Source organism: Rhinolophus ferrumequinum, chromosome 9 (assembly GCF_004115265.2).
Source record: "Rhinolophus ferrumequinum isolate MPI-CBG mRhiFer1 chromosome 9, mRhiFer1_v1.p, whole genome shotgun sequence".
NCBI classification, from domain to species: Eukaryota; Metazoa; Chordata; class Mammalia; order Chiroptera; family Rhinolophidae; genus Rhinolophus; species Rhinolophus ferrumequinum.
In genome coordinates this window covers 43,234,071-43,261,446 of record NC_046292.1, presented here as the reverse complement: position 1 = coordinate 43,261,446, position 27,376 = coordinate 43,234,071, and the positions used below count along the sequence as shown (strand labels likewise).

Here is a 27,376-nt window from a genome sequence, read left to right as displayed (position 1 = left end):
CCTCTTTAAAGGTGCTTCCTTTTCAAAGTCCTGAACCAACAATTCTGAAGAAAGTGGGTTTATCAGAGGTTGGCATTCATGCCACTTCCCACTGGTGTCCTTGGAATGATAGCGTTAATGGTTAAAAAACGTGGCTTGAATAATGGCAGGGGAAAAAAAAAAGGTAATCAATGTCCAATGGAGGTTAATATCTAACATACCTAAGATGGTATTTATTATGTTCATTTTAAAAATGTTTTAGGAGATACAGCTCAGAGATTTCGAGCTCCAGTTTTGTGACACTAAGCATTCTTATGGACCCCATGAACTTCCTGAAAGTTTTCTAAATTAGAAACAAGTAGAGCAATGGTTTTCAAACTCTTCATCAAATAAAAATTTTATGTGGAACTACAATATAGAAAAGATAGAAAAGCAAAACTGCTCTATATACGTGCACGAAGGAGTGTCAATGTGAGAATGCGTGTGTGTGTGTGTGTGTGTGTGTGTGTGTGTGATGTATGGTGGGTGGAAGCAAGGCAGGCGATCTTTTTGCTGTGACACCTCATTTCGATCAGCAAAAATCTACCTTAGATCACATTAGGAGGTTGACGCTGTGGTCGGGCAAAGGCTCACCAACCACGAAGTCATCCACGGTGGCTCGCTGAGTGAGCCTCAGGCCTTCGCCTGGTAAGGTAAGCACTGCTAGCATCCCTTTACAGAGCGGATGCATGAGGAGAAGACACGTGGCCGAGTCCAAATGGAAACGCTCCTCTGTGTGATTCTGAAGCCCTGTGTTTTCTGTATTTCAGGGCAGAAATGATTTCTCAAAGCCCCACCTTCACACTCTGTTTTAGCATGATTCTACGATGGTATTGGAAAAGGCTCCTCCAAGGCTTCCACGGAAGGTGGGGCCAGAACTATCTATCTGGGTAGAATCTGATCACATCCTGGTTTTCTACTTCCCAGCTCTCTCTGCTCCTGGGCCAGCAGAAACCACATTGACAACAAAAGCCACGAGAACATCCTTTCTAGCCAGAAGTCAAGAGTCTGCACTAATTCTAGCAATATTCCTCTTCAGAATAGCATCACTGCACTTAGAGCAAAGGGATTTTTTTTTTTTTTTGAAGAATTGCATGTCTATAAATCTTTTCATTTGACTCTCATGGAATCTCAGAGCAGGGCATTTGGTTTCAGACATCTGGGTCAATAAGAACCTATAGGCCTAATTACTATTGATTCGTCATTGTCTCATTTACTGTGGGTCTTTGCAAACAGTGAGATTCATTTAGCCTCTACATATATGGTCACTCGTGCACTAATGAGATCCCTGGGGGACAGGGCATATGCTTACCCCTTTGACTCCTAACCTCCTCGCAGCTGTATGTTTATTCTTTGAATGCAGCCATTCTCCTGCACGTTTTTTCAATTATACCTTACCATGTGTGCTATCTGAGTGTATCATTCAAAATGAAGTGCACTTGGAAAACATTAAAATAACGAATGCACATCATTATTCACATAATTTTAACCTTGCATGATGCCTTTTTTGGTTCTGACTTTGATTCATTTTGTATGTTTTATCAATTCCTTCTCAAATGGCGGTCTGCCCTCTTCCAGCTCAGGAATCACATATTAACTGTTCCAAGTAGATCATTCTCCCTCCCTCTCATAACTCCAGGCTCATATATCCTGTCTCACAGGCAGAAATTCTTGCTGTCATACTCCGATGGAGTACAATGAAGAAAATATAGTTTGAACAATCACAAAGTGACTTCACCACGTCCTAGTTGGGTGATCAGGTACACTAAACTTCTCCAAACCTAGTTCACTCTTTTGCAAATCAGAGCTAACTCTCTTACCTTATAGGTTCCTAGTAAGATTAAATGCAGAGTCCTGAGCACTGTAAAATGACAGATGATCGATAAATAGTTCCCTCTCCTTTCCCATCACAGGAAATTAATTTCCAGCTTTAAAAAAATTCGAGAGTCAGGGAAGATTTTTTTTGAAGACTTTATTGCTTACAATCTTGAATACAGACAGTACCCTGGAATCTCTACTCTCCGCTCCCTCTCCATAAATCATGTAATTCTATGGATTCATAGGCTGCACAGAAGTATGGTGACCATACTTTCAAACCAAAAATCAGAATACATGGTCTAACAGAAGATATTTGTACACTTTCCAAGAATAAGAAAGTCTTGGAAAAGAAGCTTCCACACTGTTTGTCTCCAGGTCCTCACTTCTCGACCCACTGCAATATGTATTCTGCCTGCCCCATTCTAGTGAAACGGGTCCCACTGTGAGGAATGGTACTCTCTTTATTGCTAACTCCAGTGGACCACTTTCTGCCTTTATTTTACTTGAATTCTCTTCCACATTTTGCATCCCTTGGCCGCTTCTTACTCGTTTGTTCTCTTGCCCTTGGTTCCAGGACACTACACTCTTTTGGTTTTCCTACTTCCTCTCTAGTTGGTTCTCTTCCTTTGCTTGTTCCTTAAATATGTGAAGTCTCACAGAGATCTATCCTTATTCCTCTTCTCACTCTTTATATAACGTTGGTTTATCCCATCCTCCTTTCATGGCTCCAGTTATCATGTAGGGCTAAGGACTCCCAAATATATACACTTCTCTCCTGCTCATTTCTCTCTCATGAGTTCTGGGTCAAATATCCACCATCCACCCAGTGCTCTCTCTTGGCTGTCCAAAGGGACCTCAACAAAAATGTATAATATGGCACACATCATCTTTCCTGGTATACTCACTCTTTCTTCCGTGTCCCTTGGGTTAATCAAAGCCAATCTCATTTAAGCCCTTGCTCAAGCAACCACTTGGGGTGCCGAGTCAGAGTGAGTGTCATTTTTGACTCCTCTCTCTCCCCTTCAGCTCCCAAATTTAATTTTTTACCAGGACCTTCCAATTTATCACCTTAAATATTCCTCTACCCAGCAGACCTTTCTCCAGTTCAACTGTTTCTACTTTTTCAGGCCACCTTCAAATGCCTGGATTAGACCTTAGGCCTCCTAACTTATCTCCCCTACTGAAATCTTGCCCCCTCCAACTAGGTTTTCTGCACTCCTTCCTGGGTGATTCTTCTAAAACACAATTCTGATTATGATTCCCACCCCTGCCTAAACCCTTCAGTGGTGCCTCCCTTTTGTGCTCCAGAGAACACACACCTTCCTTGCCTGGCATGTAAGACGTTCCCCATTATCCAGCCCTCCCTACACGGCACTGTGTTACAAACGTGTCATCCGTTCCTCCTCACTCCTGCCCCCTGAACACACCATGCTATAACCACACTACACTACCTTTACTTTTCGTAATACGCCTCTGAATGTTTCCCTGTTCTGCTCCCTCTTGCCCAGCATTCTCTTCCTTGCCTTCTTTACCTGCCTCTGTCAATCATCATTCCAAACTCATCTTTGATACCACCTTGTGCAGGCCATTCTTGGACTGATGTTCCTTTCACTACGCATGCCCACATAGTCATCTACGCTGAACACAACTGCCTCAGCTCTCTTCCTCCCTCTCCAACCCCAGCCTTACGAGAGCAAAGGAGTGATCCTGACATCTGTAAGCACCTTCAAGAGTGGGTGATCATCTACGTTGGGGTTTTGACAGTAAAATCTGTGCTCTCCGGTTTGGGAATAAAGCAATGTTCTGCAGTAGAACTGACTACATCATTTCCCTACTAGAACCCTGCAATGGCTAACCAGTGTCCACGGGACAAAATCAGTTCCTTACCTTGGCATATAAGGTCCTAGTTGATCCAGGCCTTGGGCTCGTCTGCAGCCTCACCGCACCCGCTATGGTCTATGGCCTGATATCAGCTCCTCAGCCTTCTCTTCAAAGCTTTCACATATGTCAGGCCCTTAGCCTGTAGTGTTTTTCCCTTCTGCTCTTCACATGATTAGCTCTTTTTTATCCCTCAGATCTACACTGTCCCTTCATTAGCCAGGGCTTCCCTGACCACCTTACCTAAATGGGGTTTCCTTGACATTCTATCACTGCACTCTGTTTCTTTCATATCACGCATGGTCACTGTAGAATTATTTACTTGTTCATTTACTTGTTAACTGCCTATGACCTTCTTTGACCGTAAGCTACATGAAGGCAGAGCATCACCAGGATACATTCAGAATTTGGCAGAGAACTTGTCATCTAGCACCACTCAAGAGTATACATCGAATGGATGGATGATAGTTCCTCCACTGTAGGACAATTAACTCTTCATTTTACCAGTATCCATCTGTGGACTCTGAACTCCTTCTGGGAACGAGCCACATCTTATTCATCCTACCACCAGGTGCTCAACACATAGTTACTGAAATGTAAAATGAATAAATATGGATCTAATATAGGATATTAGAACTGGAATTTCTGGGCTGTTGATACCTCTGTATCTCAATGTATATAGGGGCTTCCAAAGGGTGGATCTCGGAAGTCATATGGACACTACATTCCAGGTACACCTCAGAAGGGGGCAGGGAAAAGAAACAAATATGTTGGACACCCTCCCCCGAATGTGTCAGGTGCTGAGAATTTATTTCCTAAGTCAGCATAGCCCTCAGTCTTCTTGAGAGGACGCCGATGCCCTGAGCACTTTCTTATCCTTGCAAAACAGAAGCCAAAGAATGGTATTATAATACCTAGCTTATTCCTGTTTAACAAGCGTTTCTATCCACGAGCCATCAAGAATTTACTGATTATCCTGGCATAGCCTGGGGGATGAGAGGTGTTAATATCTTCACCCTGGTTCTATGAATGCCCTAACTCTGGGAGCCTACTACATATATACATATATACTTGGCTGTTAGACTGACAGCCCCCGTTGTCAGATGAAGGACCGAGGTTGAGGAAGACATAAACGCCAAGGGAGCAATCTGAGAACACGAGAGCAGAATGGAAAGTGAGAACAATCGTTAGAAGTAGAGCCTGAGAGATCCCTGTAACACTCATTTCCTCCTCTAGAATCAAATGAGATAATATACACAAAACTATCACTAAGTACAGTGCCAGGGACAATAAAAATTCTTAATACATGTTCTTGTCCTTTTTTTTCCTTTCCTTGCTCCACAGGGATTTACACAGCCCCTAATGGTGAGATTTGGCGTATAGGGGACCAGCACATTTTAAGAAATTGATCCTCAGAGGGATTATGAGAATCACAGAAGCAAAAGAGGTCTGAGGAATACATCAGATCCAGAAAAACTGATTATCCTCAAAGGAATAACTGAAAAATCCAGGGAAAGCGGAAGAAAAGAAAGACAGTTTGAAAGAATTTGAATTAGGAGAACTTCATGCTGATAATCGTAACGGACCTGGACCCAAAAGAATCACAACGCGAAATGACAACTGCTTGCCGTGACCTCTGTAAAAGTAACTTAGAATAGGCAGGACTTCTCTGTGTACATTCTTCCCCTCCAGCGGACTTTGAGCTCACTGAGATCAGGGGCCATAATCTTCCATTCTGCCCCTCTACCCCCACCAATGATCTAGTTTACTATCCACAGAGTAGCCAAATTAATCCTTTTAAGAGGTAAATCTGATCACGTCTTTCCCCTGCTCAAAAACTGAAAACTAGAACAAAATCCAGTGTCCTTTCAGTTACCTACAATAACGCACGTGGTGTGGCCCTTGGCTAACTTTCAACCCTCCCCTGTCCCCTGTCAGCCTCTACAATGTCCCCGGGGCTGCACAAGGCGTTGGGCCTTGCTGTTCTTTCAGACTGGAGGGTCTGAAGATCCCCATATGACCAGGACTTGTTCCCACTCTTTATTCAGAGTCCTGCGCAAGTGTCACCTCATCAACGATGGCTTACCTGTCTGAAATGGTTCCCACCTATCACCCCAAAGCCCCTCATTCTGTCTCATTCTTTGGAATGCTTATCAATCCCTGGTGTGTACATGTGTTCTCTCCACTAGCCCCCACCGCCACGTACAAATAAACACATATAATACATACACGCACATGTGTGTGTGTAATTTCCATGAAAGCAGGGACTTCTTTTCCACCGTTGTCCACTCTTATATCATAAATGCCTGTAAGACACTCATCAGACAGTCGGAGGAATGGACTTTAAACTTGGCTCTGCTGACACCCTGGAATTCAGTACTTATAGATTACGCCAGCATCTTCCCACCAAACCGTGCCAACACCAGAACCTCATCCTGAGCCATTGGTAGTCAGGTTTTATAAGAGAATACGACAATAATTAGTGTAGAGGAATAGAGCCGAAATTACAATCAACGTTAAGGTGATCTCGGGCTAAGCAGTGACATATCTGGCTGTTGGCCGCGTAAAGAGAGAGACTATGGTGCCAGTTACATGCATGGACACATCCAGTTAGTGTTTACTTAATTTATAAGCTCACAAGACAGTTCTCTTCAGCGATGTCTTGTCTAAAAGGATCATGGTAAATCAAGAGTATAAAATACTAAATCTGTTTATCAACACTCGTTTCTACAGTTTCAAATAGGATTTGCTGAGTTTAAGCCCGAAGACAGGGGTGGCCTGCACTGCTATTTGCAGAGCTCCGAGTCACACCCTAACAGGCATATGGTTTCTGATTCCGTGGGATGTGTTGCCCTTTCCAAATAGCCAGCTTCACTGTAGTAATAGTGATGTCTGCTTCCTTCTGAGACCCGAAGCACATTGGGTCCCGTAGTCCTCGGACAGTCTACTCAAGGATGTGAGAAGACAGAGATGCACGGTCCTTTGCAAGACAATAGAAGGAAAGTGAAAGGAAAGAGAACCAACATTTATTGAATACATACTAATTAGATGAGTTGGAGATAAAGTTTGAGAATCCTCAAAATAGAGAAAGAAATGAAAGCCAAGAGTGTAGATTGGATCTCTTGGAAGAGAAAGCAAAGAGAGAAGAGGGAACCTAGCTGTGATGAACTTCCATGGTACGGTCAAAAAAAGACCCTGGGCTTGAAAAAGAGATCAAAAGCGGGGAGGACTCCGAGACACAGGAAAACAAAACAAAAAACTGGGAGAGAGTGACATTCCAGAAAGGAAGCCAAGAAAAGTGAGTGTCATAGAGGAGAGGAAGAAGTCGTCGTTGGTGCGACGTGCTCCTGAGCGCTCAAGGGAGGGGACTGGGACACAGACGTCCTGAGTAAGGACTTATCAAACAGAGGTCGCTGAGGTCCTTCATGTTACATGTTTCAGGCGCTGATGGTGACAGAATTCAAACTGGAGCAGGCCAGGGAGGAGTACAAAGTGAGGAACTAGAGACCAAGAGTACAAGCAGTGCTCTGGTGACACAGCTCTGAAGAGGAGAAATACAGGGAAGTAGCTGGGAGGCAACAAGTAGGAAGCCGACTGGCACATGCAAAGCGTTGGGATTGAAATCCGGTTCTGACTCCAAGATGGAATTCTATAAATGGCTGTGATATGCTGCTGTTTCTCGGAGTTTGCATGCTAATCCATAAACCCTTCTTTCCTATTTTCAGTAAAAACTACTCACATGAGGTTCATCTAGAGAAGAAAGTTCTGGAAATTTTGAGTATTTCCTTGCAAAGTCTAACTATCCCTCAGGTTTGTGTTGAGCTTTAAGATCTTCAGACTGGCACTTTCATGATCTACTTTCACCCAATAACACCTGTAAAATGAGTTAAGCAGGGTGGTATTATTGAGATTTTATGAGTGAAGAAACTGAGTCACCAAGACATTTATGGCAGAATTGACACAAGAACGCAAGGCCCCTGACTCCCAGTCCAGTGTTGTTGCTGTTCTGCCACACGTTCCAAATCTGCTGCTTAACCCTAGAACCACCACTGCCGAAACTTCCTCCTCTTTTACAACCATCAGGAATAGTAGCAGAAGTTGTAGTAGTTATTGTCATAGTACAGTTAACAAAGCCTTGCCAAATACATTCCCTTCCTAAAGTCAAAAGGAGATCTTAGACGTATCCAGGGCTGCTTCGCTCATAACTCTTCTCCCATCTTCTGATGAGGACCCTGAGTTTCACATAATGATGCGTGTTGGAGCTGGGTATAAATCTAGATCTCTGACTCCAAATCCAGTGCTCTTGGCTTTGGGATAGCGGCTTCTAAATGCTGGAGCCCTTCAAGAATCTGATGAGAGTTATGCCTTCTCCTAACAGAAATGCATGCATTATCATCAACAAAACCAGCATACGATTAAGGGGTTCACTGATCATCTGAAGTTAGGAACCCCTGCTCTTGGTTATACGGTCTCTAAGCCAAATAAAGTGCTAGTTGATGAGGTTATGGTGGTGTGATCCCTCTCAGTGGTACTGGCATCGAAACTAGAGATTCCTAGAAGGGAAAGCTTGTGAAGCCCTTGTCTGTTCCAGGATGGGCCTTCCTTCCTACCCCGGACGGCACGCTGCTTATGTTCTAACACAGCACACACTTCACTCGGCTCTGTGCCGGTGTGCCTCCTCCACTGTAACGTAAGCCCATTGCTGGGATGGAAATGTCTCATATAAGGAACTACAACAACTGTCACTATTACTTCTGTCTCTGCCACTGTCATTAACTGAACACCTATCACAGCTTGACACTGAACTGTTACTCTGTGTAACAACCTACGAAGTGTTAACTATTGTCACTTCCCTTTACAGTGAGGCACAAAGAGGGTAGGTAAACTGCCCCGGGTCACACAGCTACTAAGGGGTGCAGCTGAGAAGCAGGCACTTTGGCTCCGGAGTCTATGATATTAACCGCAACCTTAGACTGTCTCGCTTTGTCCATCTACTAGTCACCTGGGGTTTCTCTACTAATGTTTATAAACTATCTTGCTTTCTGAAAAAGCCCAGTTAAGCTTTATTACCATAAAAAGTTTAAAATAAATGGATTTCATTTTGAAATAATTTTAGATTTACAGAAAAGTTACAAAAATAATACAGACTTCCCTTATCCTCATTTAAGAAATTAGCATAAATACAATATTATTAACGAATCTACATACGTCTTTGAATTTTGACAGTTTTCCCTCACGAATGTTCTTTTTCTGGTCCAGGATTTAATCGATGGTCATACACTGTTTTTGGTTTAATCGATGGTCATACACCCCTTAGACTCCTCCAAATTGGGACAGTTCAAAGGTAATTCTTTAAGTTTCATAATCTCCTTTTGAAGCAAATTACTTAATCATTTTGTAGGCCATCCCTCAATTTGGGTTTGTCTGATGTGTCCTCATATTTACACTGAGGTTCTGTATTTTTGGAAAGAACATTACAGGCATGATGTTGTGTCCTCAGTGCATCATAAAAGACATACATGAGGTTGATATATCTTACTGCCTGTCTTATTAGCTTTGATTGCTTGTAAGGGTAAGGTGTTGTCTGCCTTATATATTGTTCCACTGTGAAATTTTTATTTTCCCTTTTATATTACTAAGTATCTTGTAGTGAGATACTTTGGGACTATGCAAATATTCTGCTTTGCATCATATCTTCACTCACTAATTTTAGCATCCACTGATGACCCTTGCTTGCAACAATTATTACTGTGTGTTTATCTAATGATGATTTTCTATTTCCATTATTTCTCCTACATGTATTAATTTTAAGTACATTGTCGTAACAGTGGACAGGAAGATCTGTCCTTTCTTTCCCATGTATTTATGTCTTTAATTATTTATTTACATCAGTATGGCCTCATGGGGTTATTTTATACTATCATTATTTAGTCTGTTGATTAAATTGTCCCTGATTAGGCCACTGAGATTCTTAAAACTGGCTCCTGAATATTCCGCATCTCCTTTCTGAGTACTTCCTCACTTTCTGGCATCACAAAATGTTCATGTATCTTCTCTGCCCTAGCCCTGGAATTGACCATTTTTCTGAGAAGTACTGATGACTTTTATTGAAGAAAAGGAGAATGGCATTTAGAAACCAGGTGAGCACATTCCTACTAGGGTGTCATTGTTTCTAGGCCATCTCAGCAGAGAGAGCTAGGGAATATACGTATGTATACTCACACACGAATATGAGTGAGAAACCCTGTTTGTGAGAAACCTGGCTGTCATTACCACAATATGTTTATTTTGCTCAACTGTAATGTACACATAAAGGATTTTCAGAATAGCTAACCATACATCTCGGAAAAACAGATTTGGAAATCAGATTATAATATTCGTGTACAGTCATGCTATCTTTAGCCATACAGCATACTGTCGAAATATTCTTTCACGAAGTTACTACTTAGGTTAGTTCTTTTCTTTCCCAAACTCCCTTTAATGTAGTTATGTTATGCATTATTAATACAGTAGGTTCATTTTTTACTGCTCGTATTTCATTTTTGCCCACCCCCACTACATACATATATCCTGGTATCCACCCACCTACCTACCTATCTACCTTCTATCTATTTTCAGGGGGACATGAAACATTACCATGGTTCTAAGAGTTAAAGTCACACAAAAAGATGTACTCAGAGAAGCGTCATTCCCCCCACTACCCTGTTCCCATTCCCCCATTCTTTCCATCCCATTCCTACCTACCTCCTATAGGTAACCAATCTGTTTCCGGTTTAACCTTCCTATATTTTTTTTGCATAAAATGAGTAAAAATACACATATTTTCTTATATCACCTTCTGTTTACACGAAAAGGAGCACACTGTCAACATGTCCTTTGTACTCCACTTTCATTACTTAAGGATATATCCTGGAAATCACTCCATATCAGTTATTACCCTCAGTTTTACAGACGAAAAGACAGGCTTAAAGAGGTCGAATAACTTGCCCAAGGTCACACACTAAGTAATGAGGAAAGCCAGATTTGAACCCAAGAAATGTTGACTCTAAAAGTCCATGTTCCTTCTACTACATCAGAGTTTCTCATCCACAGTTCCTGGCATATTTTGGGGGATCTCTAGGTTCTTTGAATTCTCTTAGATCATTTAAAAAATTAATACCTGTATTTTCTAGATCATCTGGATGACTGTCTTATAATCAAGCACTGCCAGGCATTTTCATTGCCCGTAGGCTCTGAAAATCACACACCAGCCTAAAGTGAAAACCCTCAAAACCGTGAGGCGTGGAAAGTGGTAGGAGGCGGGGTACCTACCGGGCTGTGGCCTTGGCTTGTAGTTCAGAGAAGGCAGCATGGCCCTGCACCATGTGGTCTATCTGAAAAACAAGAGACGTGGGTCAATTTTATAGTTGCTCTAATCTATGTGGAAGCCGGAAAAGATACAGTAAAATGTCTGTTTCTTTCAACTCTTTGTCCACACAGGATCTAAGAATGGTAAAATGCTAACTCAGCGAGAGTGTCTCAGCTCTTTCGCAAACCTAGCTTTGCCTAACCTAGCGCTGGCCTCCTGGATTTACAAAACAAAGACATTTAAAGAGAAGAGTACCAGGAAATGAAACTCCCAAGATTGAACTGGTAGCAGCAGGTAGTATCAGGTCCAACAATGAGGTGCGAGGAGACGAGTGAGAAGGAGGGGTAACTCCAGGTAAATGGTGGGGGACCTGGGTGTTAAGTATGAATCTCTGATTCATACCATTTCCACCTCTTGATCCAGGCTGTTACCCAAGGGCAATGTCAGACCTTGAATTACTCACTCTATCTTACTAATGGAGAAGTTCAATGAAAGAGACTACAAGGAGGGAGTCTCCGTTAAAAAAAAAAAAAAAGGGTTGTCCCAAAGCTGTCAAGAGAATGTCCACTGATTGAAAAGGTAACACATGAGAAACTGGGACACAGTTCTCCAAGGACAGAAATGTCTGCATTCTGGGGACAACCATCTTCTCATTTGAAATCCCATGTTGAAGATTTTATTCCTTAATGCGCTTGGTAGGTCTGAACGAAATATTATGTACCATGCATCAGGAAGAGAAATGCTCCCCACGCTGTTACACTGCTTGGTAGAACACACCCAACACTATGTTTCGGTTCCTGAACATAATCTCTGTATTTTCTCAATGTTTATATGAATCTCTAGGATGCTACAACAACCATTCTGACAGATTTATTTTCACTCAAACAATGAACCAAGTGGTTATTTTGGCCTCACGGAGACAGTCTCTCTAAGCATGTTTCCTGAGAGCTGGGGCTGCATAAAGGAGGAAGAGAATTTGTTCTGGAGGCACAGTGGCTGGGTTTGCATCCCGGCTCTGATACTAACTGTGTGACTTTGTGAAAGTCACTTAACTGCTCTGAGCTTCAATAACCTCCTTTCCCCTCCCCCAGCCTCCTTTTAAAACAGGATTGCTAGGATGTAGAGAGTATCTACCCTAAAGCTAACAATAGTGTAAATACTATCACCTACAAGTTACCGACTAATTTCCTATACATTAATACAAAGCTACGTGTTTTACATGCATTATGTCATTTATTCCTGTGATGCTGCTCTGAGAAAGATACCACTGTCCGCTATGAAGTTGAGAAAACCGGGAATAAAAGAGATGAAAAATCTTGCCCAGGGTCACAGGGGAGTAAGTGACAGATCTAGGTCTCTCTGTATCTGAAGTCCTTGTTTTTAACTACTAAGCCATACTGTCTACTAAACTTCCAGGTGTAATATCGTTTGTTGCATTCCATTTGTATGCTTCTGCATAATGTTTCAAAATTATATCAAAGCAATTGGTCACTTCAATGGGAAAAACAAAAAACATGCTGGTTTTGAGTATTTCCTACAGGTTCAGCTTTGGGGTACTACGATGAGACATATTCCGGACCTTAAAGAGTTTGTATCAGTAAAGCATTTCTTGATTTGATGCTAATTTCTGTGGGAAGCACTTTCAGAGTTCAAAGGAGGGAGATTTAAATGAGTTTCCAGGAGGAAGCACAGAACTTAGCACGTGTGGCACACGCATGGATGCACTTATTTTATTTACTGCACGCCTAATGCATTGGCTACTGTGCCTAGCCTCCAGGAATACAGTGGCAAAAAAGAAATATAATACACACAAAGCATAGTAGCATAAAGTAAGGGATCAAAAACTTGGCAATTATTATATAATTAGGGGAGGTGAGACTTTAGCTGAGAGTCCAAGAACAGGCAGAGATTGGAGGAGTAAAGGCCTAAAGACAAGGCATGCCAGAGAGGAGGCAGTGAAGAGCAGAGATATGAAGGAGAGACACATACGATTATGGACATAAGGAGACTAGTCAAGCCCCATGCTTGGCATGTCAGACGCTCAATAAATATCTGTTGAATCCATGTGGGATTCAACACAAGCTATAATGGAGCTTGTGTTAGCATTATAGCACAAGCTATAATGGAGACGCACCTCGTGCTCACATAGGACCATGGACTTCTTGGTAGCATTTACCACACACTTTACATTTGTGTGGGTCACAATTTGGTCACAGGGTAATTAATATGTGTGTTAAAGAATAAATGAAGTGGTGGAAATATTGGATGAACGAGGAGGGTTAGGCAGACAGTGGATCTTGAAAATCAGGTAAATGTTTATAGTTTTATCGGATTAGAGACCACAGGGAATTATTTTGACCTGGGGAGGAAAATGAGGAGGAGTCAAGGAAAATCAGCCTGGGAGGGTAGGCAGGAGAGGGACATGACTAGGCAGAGAGCAGGAAATGCAGACACTCTCGGAGGCTGATAGTGGAACACAAGGCACAAATACTCCCTGTCCTTGCTCTGTCGTGGCATGTGTCAAGTTCTTCTACAATCGTTAGTTTACAGTCAGTCTTTTACTTTACACTCTAAGCTCTTTTAATGAAGACCTTCATTATTTCCCACTCCTCAGTGCCAACAACAGTGCCCCCCGCATGTGAATGCATGAATAAGACACATTTAAAAATATGTATAACACATTTAGTGACTAGCCAGTTACAGAATATAAGAAATTCAGAGGCACGGGTGATTCTGAATTTTTAAGTCTAAGAAAAGGAAATGTGTCTTTTTATTTTCTGTATTTCTGATGCTTTGCTATCTGGGGCCTTATTAACCTTGGAGAGACTACCTGCCCCTCCCAGGGCTAGCCCATTCCTAGAGATAGTAAAGGACTCCGCTCACCTGGGAGCATGCTTTTTATGCAAACTAACTAGTCCAGAGCCCACCTCTTTACCATCTCCTCTATGCGCCACTATCTCCCTGCTCTAATCATCCCAAGGCCAGGTACCAGACAAGTAGAGACGACTGTGGTGCTTCCCACGTGGTCCTGCGTCCTGCGTGGCATGGCAGGCTCCCTCCTCTTAAGAACTGTAACAAACTATCCTTTCAGTGACAACCATCTCCTGATCTGTTCGCCTCATCATACCTCAATAATAATAAAATCTACATTTTAAAACAGGGGCTTCGTGGGAAAAAAAAGAGCTTAGGAAACAGGCAGGCTTAGGTTCCAATTTGTGGTCTATATTTCTATTCAGTGCTGCCTAAGAAAAGCTACTTGACGTCTCAGAGCCTCATCGCTTATGACTGTAAAATGGGATAATAAAACATGCTTTGCAGAGAAGATTGTTGTGAAGGTCTGGTATATAGGGGGCTTTTAGTTCATAACACCTATTAGTCAAAAGAAGGGGGTACCATCAAAAACTTGTTGGGAGAACAAGATTTCAAATGCCAGCTGCGTTTTGTTTGTTTGTTTTTGTTTTTCACAGCATCTGGTGGGAAAGGCCTACCTTGGTGAGCAAAGAACAAGCCTGTTTGTCAAATAACTTAGCGCTCATTTCCAAAGCCTGGAGTGCCTGTTCCTAGGGTTGATCTCTCTATGCACGTTTTATTCTCTAATGCATTTAGCACAATATAGAAGAACATAGTGTCCCATTAGTGGTTATTTGTTTTCCAATGGAATAACAAGTTTAACCACAATGACTGTATTTGCCAAGTGGTTGCCTTAGAAATACATAGACAGTGCTAATCTACCTCTATGACTATTTTCTTGTTTCCTCCATCTTCTCAGATTTCAGCTCTGAGAGCAGGCAGCTGTAAGAGGAGGGAGAAAAGTCTACGAATTACTTGGATAGGTAGGAATCCTGAGCTGAATAGTCAGATCTTCAGGATGCCTTGTAGGTCTAGATCAAGAGGGAAAGGCCATCTTATAATATATAACTTGGGCTGGATTTTCAGGCCTTCCATTATAAAGGTGATACCTGTATTTGGAACTTGGGAGAAAGACAAATGCAGTACAGTATAACACAGAAATAAAATTAAAAAATGGGTAGTATGAGGTGGCATCTGGCCCACAGATGTATTTTATTTGGGGAATATGTTTTTTAAAATGAGCCAATATTTTAAAATTTGGATATTTCACTTGAAATCCAGATTTTGGTTTCTTTTGAAGAACTGGTAAACGGAAGACACTGAGCCACCCATATTCCCCCATGGCAAGAGTCAGCTGGAGCTGAGTGGTGACCGATCCCTTGAGACAGGCCTGCACCCTTCAATCTGTAAGAGGTACTGCTACTCCCCAGTATTTCCCAACAACAGACACTGGATTTCATCAATGTAGCATTATGATTGCATGAATGTTTTACTAGTAGTAGAGATGTATTTCTCTGTGCCCATCTCTGTCAAAGGAAGGACCATGGAATTCAGTGCTAGAGTAGTATGAATTAAAATAAACATTTCTCTGCAGAAGTAAAAACAAATTTTTTACTTGTCTTGTCTGTTTATTCATTTACGCTGTCTGACTCCTTCAGGTATGTGAGTTTTTGACCCTTGATATGGCAGAGAGAACACACACAAGGGATCCTAAGACCTGAGTTCAGTTCTGGCTCAGGGCTTGATCGTGGACAAGACCATTTCTAACTCTCTCTCTAAAATGTTTAATAACTTAATATTACAAATAACCAACTGTTTGTAAAATTACACAAAGAACTACACTGCTTTTAAAACTGTTGGCAAAGAGTTCACAGACAAGAAAAACACATGAAGGCAAAGTTAGAGTTTAAGAATTTTAAGTTCTATGATGATTTTGCTAAGACCAGGCTACCGTGTTGCATGATGGGTTTTCTCTTTTAAAATCAGTTTTATGTATCAGTCTTGAGGCTATCTGTTACCGTGTTCTGCAGATAAAGAAATCACTAGGCTCAGAGAAATGTTCCTCATTTGTCACGACTGCCTTTTTTTATTTGTATTTACTTGTAATGTCACTTTTTTCATCTAAGCTATTCCAACTCTTTACTTAATTAGTCTTCTTATCTCAAAGTGAAAACATTTTGCCTGATTTTCCCCAGCCTTAAAATTCTCATGAACATCTAATGAAAGAAGAAAGCCCGACCTAGACAATTTATTTTATGCTGCTGTAAAGGATTGTGGGCTTTCATAATGAATAGTTCCTAAGAACAACAAACATTCCTGAAAGAAAATACAAACTTGTTTTTTACCACTTTAACTCTCGTTTTGCATAGAACAACTTCACTTGCAAGTGGATAAATTCTGATTCAATGCCGAAGTAGTTTAGTCAGTCATGACTGAAAATGACTAGTTAGTAGCTTTGTATATTTTTACAGTTTGTTATTTAGTTCACTTATTCATGAAACTAATGTGATAGATGGCTACCTTGTGTTAGGCATCATTCAAATAATTCAGGATACCAAGATAAATGAAAGTCACTGCTCTCACAAAGCTCTGCCTATGAGTGGAAAATGGGCAAATATTCAAACATAGTCTGGATCGATAAGGTTCTTTATAGATTCAATAAATGTTAATTGAACACCTGCTCTGCTCATAGTAAGTAAGGGGATTCACTAACATTTAAGACAGATGTAAACTGTCCACATGGAGATTACATTATACTGAAAGACAGACAGTCAACAAATACATATAATAATTAGAGATAGTGATTCATGGTTTGAAGGAAATAGGTTACTGTAAGAAGGACACTAACTTTACATAGAGGGTTCAGGGGGGACCTGAGGGTGAAACTTAAGCTGAGATGTAATAAAAAAAGAAAAAAGGAAGAAAAAAAGAACCAACAATTTTCAAGGAAAGAGAGTAACAAATGCAAAGATTCTGCAGTAGGGAAGAGCTTCAGATGGCCAAGAATTGACAGGAGTCCAGTGAGACCAGACTGGAGTAAGAAAGTAGAAAAGTTGTGTAAAACGAGAACAGAGAAATAGGACGTGGGGCAAATCAAGCAAAGACTTTGGATTTTTATTCCAAGTACAATGGGATGACCCAGATGGGTTTCAATCAGGGGAGTAACCTAATCCTATTTGCTTTAAAAGAAATCATTCAGAGGTTCCACTTATAATGGCTGAATAGTTCCTATCATATCAATTCTCCCACAGATAACAATTATAAATACCAATCAAAATATATCAAATAATTATCTGAAGACACTGGGAAGTGAACAAAATCAGGTAGACGCTGCAGTAGAGTGGACAGGGAGAAGGAAAAAAAAAATCACTATGTATTATTTCCTGATTTTACAGATTTTTGCCTGAGGGCAGGCTCCAATCAGAGACATGCAAGGCAGCTAATACTGAGAGAGAAATATACAGCCTTCCTGGACAAGAAATGAGAGGCAAGCTCAAGGCAATTATAGCAGCAAGAAAGTAAAGGCTGGGGAGATCTCAGAAGGGCGAGAGCCATAGAAAGAGAGCCCATCACTGTGTATATAAATGCTACCCTACTGTCTGGATGATCTCTGAATTACATTCTAAGTAGCCCAGCTAAGGATAAATAAACTCAGGAAAGATTTTAGTAGGTGCCCATCACAGGAGAGACAAAATCTGCAGTTTGAGTTGAGCCAACTAAACTACCTGCTAAAACAAAAAAAGTCAATACTCTTCAGAGAATTAGCAATAATTCAGTGTCTTAGAATGCATGAATAATAATGTTCAAAATATGATCCCATATTACTAGACATGGAGAAATAGAAAAATTAATCCATACTTAAGAGAAAGTCATTTAATGGACAATGACCCTGAGATGACACAGATGTTAGAATTAGAAGACAAGAATTTTACAGCTGGTAGTTTAACAGTATTTAAGAATGTAAAGGATAATATTCTCATAATTAATACACAGATAGAAAATAGCAAAGAAACAGAAACTATTAAAAATGGAAAATTCTTGTCTTGGTAAATATAGTATCTGAAATAAATATTTAGTGGATGGGCCTAGCAGCTAATTGGAGATGACACAAAGAAGAGTCAATAATCTTGAAAACAGACCAACAGAAAGAGTATCTAATTGAGAGCAAGACGGAGAGGGAGAGCAAGAGTGAGAGAGGGAGAAAAGAAAAACAGAATTCCTTAGGGACCTGTGGAATAAAAGCCAAAGGTCTCAAATACGTGAACTTAAAGTCAAGTCACAGTACAAACAATGAGAGCAAATGGGGGCAGAAAAAGATGCTTAAATAAATGCTGAAAATTTCCCCAATTTGGTGAAAGACAGCAATTTACAAATTCAAGAAATTTAGCAAACCTGGGGGAAGAAGGATAAATCCAAAGAACACCACATCTGAATAATAAATAATAAAAACCATAATAAAAACCAAAGATTAAGAGAAAACATTGAAAGTAGCCAGAGAAAAACAATACGCTATGCATAGGGAAAGAACAACACAAATGATGGTGACTTCTCATAAGAAACAGTAGTACTGGAATACAACATATTGACATCTTTAAGTGCTGAAGGGGAAAAAAAACTGTCAAGAATTCTAAATTGAGCAACATGTCTTTCAAGATAGAAGGTAAAACAAATTCATTAGAAATATAAAAGCTAAGATAATTTTTTTTTGATAGCAGATCTGCAAGAAATAAAGAAATGCTAAAGGAGTTTCTTCAGGCTGAAGGGAAATACCAAATAAAGAAATGAAAAACAATGGCAATGGTAAATATGTAGGTAAATACAAATATTAATGTTATGTTTTGTTTCTCGGAATTTCTTTGAAATATGTGTGACTGTTTCTAATGGGCTGAATCGTGTCCTCCTAAAATGCAGATGTTGAAGCCCCAATCTCCAGGGTGACTGTATTTGGTGATAGGGGCGTTACAGAGGTAATTAGGTTACGTGACATCATAAGGGTAGGGCCCTCGTCTGACAGAACTGGTGTCCTTGTAAGAAGAGGAAGGGATACCAGATCTCTCTCTACACGCATGCACCTAGAAGAGGCCATGAGAGGCCACAGTGAAAAGGTGGTCATCTATAAGCCAGGAAAAGAGCTTTCTGTTGTGTAAGCCACTCAGTCTACAGTATTCAGCTATGGCAGCCTGAGGAGACTAACACACTGTTTAAGGCAAACAATATAATTACTGTCTTGTTGAGTGTACAGCGTACGTAAATATCACACATATGGCAATTACAGTATAAAGAGTTGGGGGTGGTAAATAGAACTAAACTGTAGAGCTGAATGCTTTTTATGTCTTACAGGAAGATTAACAATATGCACTCCAAGTAGACTGCAAAGTTTGGGATGGTTATTATAATTCCTAAAGAAATCATTACAAAAGAAGGCAAAAACTAATGCCTAAAAAGCAAATATACAAATGCAAATGAAATTCTGAAAATTGAAAAATATGTAATTAATCCAAAAGAAGATAGAAAAGAGGAGATAGAGGAAAACAAAAAAAAACAAAAACAAAACAGAAGTGACGATAGAAAACAAATAGCAAAACAGAGGACCTAAATCCAACCATATTCATCTTTACATTAAACGTAGATAATTTAAACACTCCAAAAAAAAAAATCAGAGATTATAAGACTGTACAGAAAAGCAAGACCCAACTATATGCTGTGTATGAAAGATCACTTTACATAGACCAGGAAAGAGACAATGGTTGTTTGGCCAATGGTGCTGGGAGTGAAGGTAAAGAAGATGGATTGGTGATACACACTCTGGAGTTAGAATCAATAGAACATTCTAATGGATTCAGTGTGGGCAGAGAAGGGAAAGGAGGAATCGAGAATTAATTCTAATTTTCTGGCTTTAATAAAAATATAAATGATGGTGCTCTTTACTAAGATGAAGACAAATAAGGGAGCATCACCTTAGAGAGTGTATCGTTCCTACAGTCAGAAAACTGGCCGTAATTCTTGTCCCCTTCCAAGCCCTGCCGCCCTGACATCTACTTCATCTTCCCCGTGGATAGCGACATTATGCTGCAAAAACCTTGACCTCGCTCTTTTCTGCACACTTCACATCCACTCCATCAGGGAATTCTGTTGTTGACTCTACCTTCAAAATACATCCCAAATCTGACCACTGTTTACCAGCTCCACTGCCATCATCCTATCCCTCAGCTGGATTACTGCCTCTTTCTCGTCACCCTGCTTCCATCTCCCCCTTTTCTCTCCTAGAGGTTACTCCTAACATAGTAGGCCATAGATGGAAAGATCCTTTAAAAACCTAAATCATATCGTATCTCTCTTCTGCTCATTATTCTCCGCAGGCTTCCCAATTTATTCAGAGGAAAAGCCAAAATTCACACAGTGGCCAATCATGCAGCCCCTGTTGCCTCTCTGAACGTATTCCCTACAACTCTCATTTTGGTGCACTTTGCTCCATCCATGTGATCTCCTTGCTATTTCTGTAATACCCAGGCAAGCAACCCCCTCAGGATTTTTTTCACTGGTTGTTCTCTTGGCCTGGTATGTTCTTCTTCCAGATTTCCTTCTCTTCCTTGTTTGTTTGAATGTCACTTCAGTGAGGTCTACCCTGACTGCCTTATTTAAAATTTCAAATTGCTCACCTGAATCACAAGCTTTCCTCGATCATTTTTAACAACTTATACCATAAAATAAAACGATTTGTTGCTTTATCGTGTATTATCTCTCTCCTCTTGTTAGAAAGTAAGCTTGACAAGGGGACTGATTTTTGGAGGGGGGACAGAGGAGGGTGTTTTATTCACTGCCTTTTCCTCACTCGGAATGTTACCTTGAACACAGCAGGCACTCAATAAATACTGTCTGTGTAAATAAGCATCACTCTAAAGAGGTCTACCTTTATCCTACAGCTCATTGGAGAGCTATCGAGAGTGAAAGGGTCATGGGATATCTATGTTTTACAGAGATTGCTTTAGCAGCAATCTTTAGAGAGGGTACTGAGGTCTGAAAGTTGGTGTGCCCCCGATCCCCAAATTCATGCACTGAAATCCTAACCACTGATGTGATGGTATTGGGAGGTGGGCTTTAGGGAGGTGCTTAGGTCATGACAGTGATGTTTTCATGAATGGGATTAGTGCCCTTATACGGTTCTGAAGAGCCCCGAGTTCTCCCCTTCAGCCATGTGAATATACAAGAAGAAGACAGCCCTCTGCAACCTGGAAGAGGGCCTTCAGCAGAACCTGACCATGCTGACGCCCTGATACAGACGTCTATCCTCTAGAATTCTGAGAAATATATTTCTCTTGTATTTAAGCCACCTAGTCAGTCTATGGCACTTTATGATAGCAGCCCCAACTGACTAAGACATAGGAGGTAGATGGGGAAAGAGTAGAAGCAGGAAGGTAATTAGTTGTGCAAGAATCTAAGTAGCACACAAAAAATACAGTGAATGCCTAGGCAGGAGGAGAGAACAGACAGGCATTTGTTTATGCAGAGTTGGTCTTTGTATCCATGAAGTCTTCCCAATTAGCTAATGTAAAATGCAGGGGACACACCAACGTCTACACATAGATCCTGCCAATACTGATACGCATAGGTGTCTCTCATGGCCTTGCAAAGCCTGCCCACTGTGTTTGCTCCAAAATACTTGAAAAGTATTTTGACAATAATTGATTCTCAAGGGAATCTACAAGAGAACTCTAAGAAAAACTCAGAAATGCAGATCCACAAAAGTCAGATCCAGTTCTAGAGAGATCTGGAGCTTCCGGGAGCTGACTTGGGTCTGAAGCATGTCTCTCCCACTTATAACTGTAAGACCTTAATCAAGTTACATTACTGTTCTGTTTATTCCATTTATTCACTAGTAAAACTGACACAATAACAATGACCACATAGACATGCTGTGAAGATCAGATGAAATACTGAATCTTAATAGGGCCTAAAAGTACTTGGCACTTCACAGATACTCCCAGGAGGCTGTAGGGTTAGTGCAATCTACTATTATGTGCTACAATAAATTATAATTATCAGTTCTACATCCAGCTTTCCCAGAAGATAATAAGCTACTGGAGGATAGGAATCAGGTGACAATATTCTTGCCTGGCCCAGAGTAATCACAATGAGTGCATGAAAGAAGGGATGAAATCACGATCTCCATAACCCGTACAGCACTGTGTACACTGCATGCTCTTCAAAGATTCACTTATGGAAGACTGACTGTCTTCCTGAAGCTAGCTCCGGGCTGATCAGCATTGGTATAAGGGAGGAGGCAAACAGGCACTCACAAGGACGGATCCTGAAATTCCAAGAGCACAAAGCATCTGGCTACATTGTGACCCTATAGTTCAAGTTCGTAAATTTAAATTCTGGACTCAAACCAACCAAAGGTAACCCCCTACCCAATCCTATTATCTCAGAAAGCCAAAGCCACCATAGGGGCAGCTTAGAAACTTGTCTTCGCTTACCTTCCCCTACACTTCCCCCTCAAAAAGTGACTTCAAGCAAGACTGAGCAGGGTGCCTGGAGAGACGGATGGCCAAGGTTCAGCTGAAAATAAGCTTCAACACCTGGATGCAGTGACTGCACAGGTTGGTGTTTTGTGAAAAAAGTCTTGGCAAAAGCAATGTGTTTTGCACAACTGTTCTGGGGAGAGTATTGACAAGCATGAGACAATCCTTGATGGGTGCTTGATTGATGCAAGTGAAATCGCTCAGCCATGGGACGCGGGCCTGTGTTTCTCTATGAGGAAATAAATATCAGACGCACAAGCTTGAAATGAGTGAAAAATGAGTCCAAATCTCAGTCAGATGAAACAGCAAGAATTCCAGAGCCAGAAAAGATCCTATCCTATTCTATTTTTTCTTCAACCTGAAGTTAACCAGATGGACATTTTTTAAAAGTACCGATCTATTCATACACTTGGAATGAAGAACTTGCTTTGTGATGGAAGACCTGTATTTAATTGTGAAATTGACACAAAATATCTATTTGTCAAATCTAGAGTTTAGATCATTTTTTGTTTTTCTTTTTCCCTCCCTCTCTCCTCCTTTACTTCTCTTTTCCTCTCATTTCTCCGCGCTTCTGCTGTAGGTGCATGTTTAGAATATGCTATGGACAATGTAGTAACGGAATCAGACACTCTCAGGGCATGTGAGAGATGATGGACATAGGAAACAAAACATAAATGATGTAACTTCCCCTTACAGCGTCCTGTATGACAACAATGTGTTGTAAAACCAGAGATGAGAATTCACAAAGAAAAAACGAGGAAAGGAAAGGTGAACTGCAAGGGAACCATATAAAAAGGCCATTGTTAATGCATCAGTAATCTCTCCAGGCTGTGGTTACTACTCTGAGCTTCAATTCCTCACCTGTAAAATATGGACAATAACTGTTACTACCTCGTGAGCATTTCGAGAGGATTAAATGAGATAGTACATGGAAAGCTCTTGGAATGGAGACTGGGAAATAAGTCTTCAAAATAAATGTTAGACATGGTGATTATTATGAATATCATTCAAGGATTAACAAGATTATACATACAAATCCTTCCCACAGATAAACACACTCAATAAGGTGCAATTATTGTTGTTATTATTGTTATTACTGTCACTACAGTTATTCTTATTTTAACTCTTTATTTTATAGGTGGTTTCTGACTCTTTGCTTGGTATCTCTGGACTGATGCTTTGGTGGACAGTTTGCTTTATTCTTGATTCAGACTTTGCCCCGTAATGTTGGCTTAGAGATTTCTTAAGATTCCCCACTCTGGAAGCCATGAGTCAATCGTGCCTTATTCATATGTCCAAGGAAACTACATACGGAGAATTGCCCAAACTGGAACTTCAAATGCAGCTTGATTGGTTGATGGTGCACAAACAACTAACTACATAAAGGCCAAGAATTCCCATGACTCCTATGGAAAACCATCATGGACTATATGAAGGATTTTTAATGGCAAAACAGGAGGTTACATTTTTTATTTCAATTCAGGCTCAGGAAAGAGGAGTGCCTAATTCTTCTCTATGGAGATACATCATAAAGTTTGGGCAAAGATGGCTTATATCCATAGCAACAGAGCAAACTTTGAGCCAAATGCTGGGAAAAGCATTTCCAAACTGACACAGATGTTCAATTTGCATACTAAGTCTCCGAAAATCTGTTGATGGACAGCTTCATGGACAATGCATCCGGCACAAAGAGGCGGTTTGCTGGATCATTATCCTTGTTAAAAAAGCCTTTGGGCAGTGTCATCTATGAGCTCGGAGTCTGCTAAGGATGATTACACCATGATGTGGGGTGAAAACGGCTTTCTTTCAGGAATGGGTTTTCAATGTGTCACAGAAAGTGAACGGATATTTAAATTGAAAGTTGTACAAATACATGGCACTAGTTTAAATAGGAGAAAGTAAAGCTTCATTCCCACTGCACCTTAGGCATGCAGTGATGTCTTACTTCTTGACTTTCCTAGCACTGGTTGTTAAGACCAATTGGATGCTATTTATTTTAGACTCACCGAGTTTCTCTACTAGACAAGGAGCTCTTTAAAACAGGGACTGCTGTGGGTCTAATTCATTTCATTCATCTCTGTACCTGCCACAGGAGCAGAGGCAGAGAACAGGCTCTTTGAAGCTAGCATTCACCTTTGCTTCCTCTGACTTTGAAAGGGAATTTGAGGCAGCTAAGTAGAAAATAGTTATACACTAAGAAACGGAAACTAACGGTTATTGGCATCCCCATCCAGCTTTGGAGCCGCTCGCTTTTAATTTGACTGAACTTGGAGAAGAGCTTCTGGGGCGGGGCGGGGACCAGACCATACACAGATGATTTCAATATAACGTAGTAAATGTGAGGTTGGATAATCGGAGGTCGGTCTCATATTCTCTTGCCTTCCACATGTAATCCCTACAAGGCCTGCAGATCTCCTGCGCTCAGTTCTCAATCGTCATTGGTACTGTCCTCATTCAAGCCCTCATGGCTTTTTGTCTGTGGACTAACCTACTAAAACCGGTCTCCCTGCCTCCTCACTGCTGCTAACCAGAGTTTCTAAGGCTGAGATCTGAACATGCCTGTCCATTCTTCCAACCTTTCACTGGTCCCCCTTGGTCTTGGTCTACTAGATAAAGTTCAATTCCTCAGCATGCTTTACAGGGAATCGTTATGATGTGGTCCCTGCCCAGCTCTCTAATTTTTTATTGCAAGTCATTCTTCTAAGAAAAGTTTATGCCACAGCTGAAATTCTGGACTATTTGCAATTACCCTCAAATATGCCTTGTTATTTTCACTCCATCTCTTTGTTCCTGTGCCAGTTCTCCTGCCTTGAAGAGTAGTCCTGCCCTTCTGTGCCTGGTTTGTTCCTAGTTATCTTTGAAGGCTCAGGACAAATGCCTTCTCCCTTGCAAAGAGTTTCTTAACCCTGCTCCATGCCAACTCTGTGCCTTGTGCCTCTGGCACTTTTACAGATCCTCTGTCTTCCCTATTAGACAAATACATGCATTCAACACGTTTTTATCAAGTACCTTTTAAGAACCAGGCACTGAGCTGGATAGGAGGAGAAGTAGGACACAACACTTACCTTTAAAGAGCCCAGTGATTTCTGGAAAAGACAGATTAGTAAACCAGTGAGAATAACAGAATGTGAGAAGAAGTGGAGTTGTGCCTTAAAGGATGAGTAAAATGACCAAGGTGATAAAGAACTCTCCAAGCAGGCGAAGAAGCACATACACAGGCACAGAGGAGTGGGATAACATGAGCCATTGGGGCTGTGAGTAAGGGAACCTAGCCCTAGTGATAAGTCCATGTATGGAACTGGATGGGGGCCACCACAAAGGGAGTGATGCATACACGAAACTATTTGAACTGTGTCCCAAGGGCTACGTGGAACCACTGAAGGATTTGGGCGGGAGAATTACACGGTCCTTTTCACAAAGTACAATATCACTCTCGCTGCCATGAGAAAAATGGATTGTTGTGTGAAAGACAGATGACAGGATGGGTTAGTCGTCGTTGCCTGAACCCACATTCATTCCTCTGGCAAACATGAGCTGCGTATGCACCGTATATTAGGCTGTACTCTAAGAGAAACTTAATTCTTCTGACTTAGGATCCTGCAAATCTTCCAGATACTTGGAATATGGGTAGTGTGACAAAATGAGCTAGTCAACGGTGTAAACACATTAAAGACTATAATGAAAAAGTGTCAACTTACCAGTTTTCCAGTAACACTCTGTCCACCTTCATTCAGCCAGAACTCAGGAACCATGGCTGAGAAATAAGGGCCCCAGACTCCTGGTACAAAAATTGGGTCTTTGCTGATCTGGAAAGAAAGGGGCAACATATGTGAACATATTGACTCTGAGGGTTACAAGGAGCCTCATCTGATGTTTCTATGACCATAGAATTCAGCTGCTGCTGCTGCTTCTTTTTTTTTTTCTTTTTTACTCATTGCCATTTTATTGTTCATATTTTTTATTTCTTTTTTTTTTCTTTTGTCTTAAAGAATTCTCTCTAACATTCCTTGTAATACTGGTTTGGCGGTGAGGAACTCCTGTAGCTTTTCCCTGTCTGGGAAGCTTTTCATCTATCCTTCCATTCTAAAGGATAGCTGTGCTGGATAGAGTAGTCTTGGTTGTAGGTCCTTGCTTTTCATCACTTTGAATTATTTCCTGTCAATCCCTTCTGGCCTGTCAGCTTCTTATTAAATATCTTTTTTGGTGGGGAAGTCACTCCCTCCAAAGGAAGGGCATGGCTTCATCTCTGGAAACCTTTCTGAAAAATTCATTTAGATGCTAGGGTAGCAAAAGAGATCATTTTGGAAAGAAAGTGACAAGGCATTTCCTTGCTGGCTCCCTCTCTGTGGTAAACTGATAGCAAAAATGGTCCCCATTGCTACCAGTCCCAGTATCTACCTCCCTTGCAAAGCGACTGTGCAACTCCTCTCATGGAGAAGTGGAGACCCCACCCCTTGAATCTGGGTCAACCTTGTGACTTGTTTTGCCCAATAAAATGAGGTGGAAGTGACACTGTGCCAGTTTTCCAGGCCTATGCCTCACGAGGCCTGTCTGCTTCTCTCCTCCTCTTCTTGCTCCTCTACCTTTGTCGTAAGACCATTCCCAGGCTAGCCTGCTGGATGGAAAGACATGCAACAATGCTGAGCCAGCCCCCCTGTTGCAGGTGATGCTTCACGTTTATGAGAGAGCCCAAACAAAATCAGCAAATACTCCTGGTCGACCAGCAGCTAACAAGCCCAGATCACCAGAATCATCCAGCCATCTGATAAACTTAGGAATAAAAATACATGTGTTACTGTATGTCACTAAGAAACTGTGTTTGTTTGTTGCCTAGCATTTTTGTGGTAATAGATAATGGATACAGTTCCTTCTACAAATATTCACTAGCCATCTAATTGCATACCATCTCCCTCTTAGGTGCTGGGCACACAGCGATGAATCA

The 27,376-nt window shown here is 41.1% G+C and overlaps 1 protein-coding gene across 7 annotated transcripts in view; it reads right to left on the bottom strand.

The window, feature by feature from the left end:
* FGGY (FGGY carbohydrate kinase domain containing) overlaps positions 1-27,376 on the bottom strand; it is a 393,115-nt gene that overhangs the window by 101,091 nt on the left and 264,648 nt on the right. For all 7 annotated transcript variants that reach the window (XM_033115796.1, XM_033115797.1, XM_033115798.1 and 4 more), the window contains 2 exons: positions 26,133-26,240; positions 11,026-11,087 (listed from right to left, as the gene is read on the bottom strand). In XM_033115796.1, the coding sequence (XP_032971687.1) occupies positions 11,026-11,087; positions 26,133-26,240 (170 nt within the window). The remainder of the gene's footprint in view (positions 1-11,025; positions 11,088-26,132; positions 26,241-27,376) is intronic.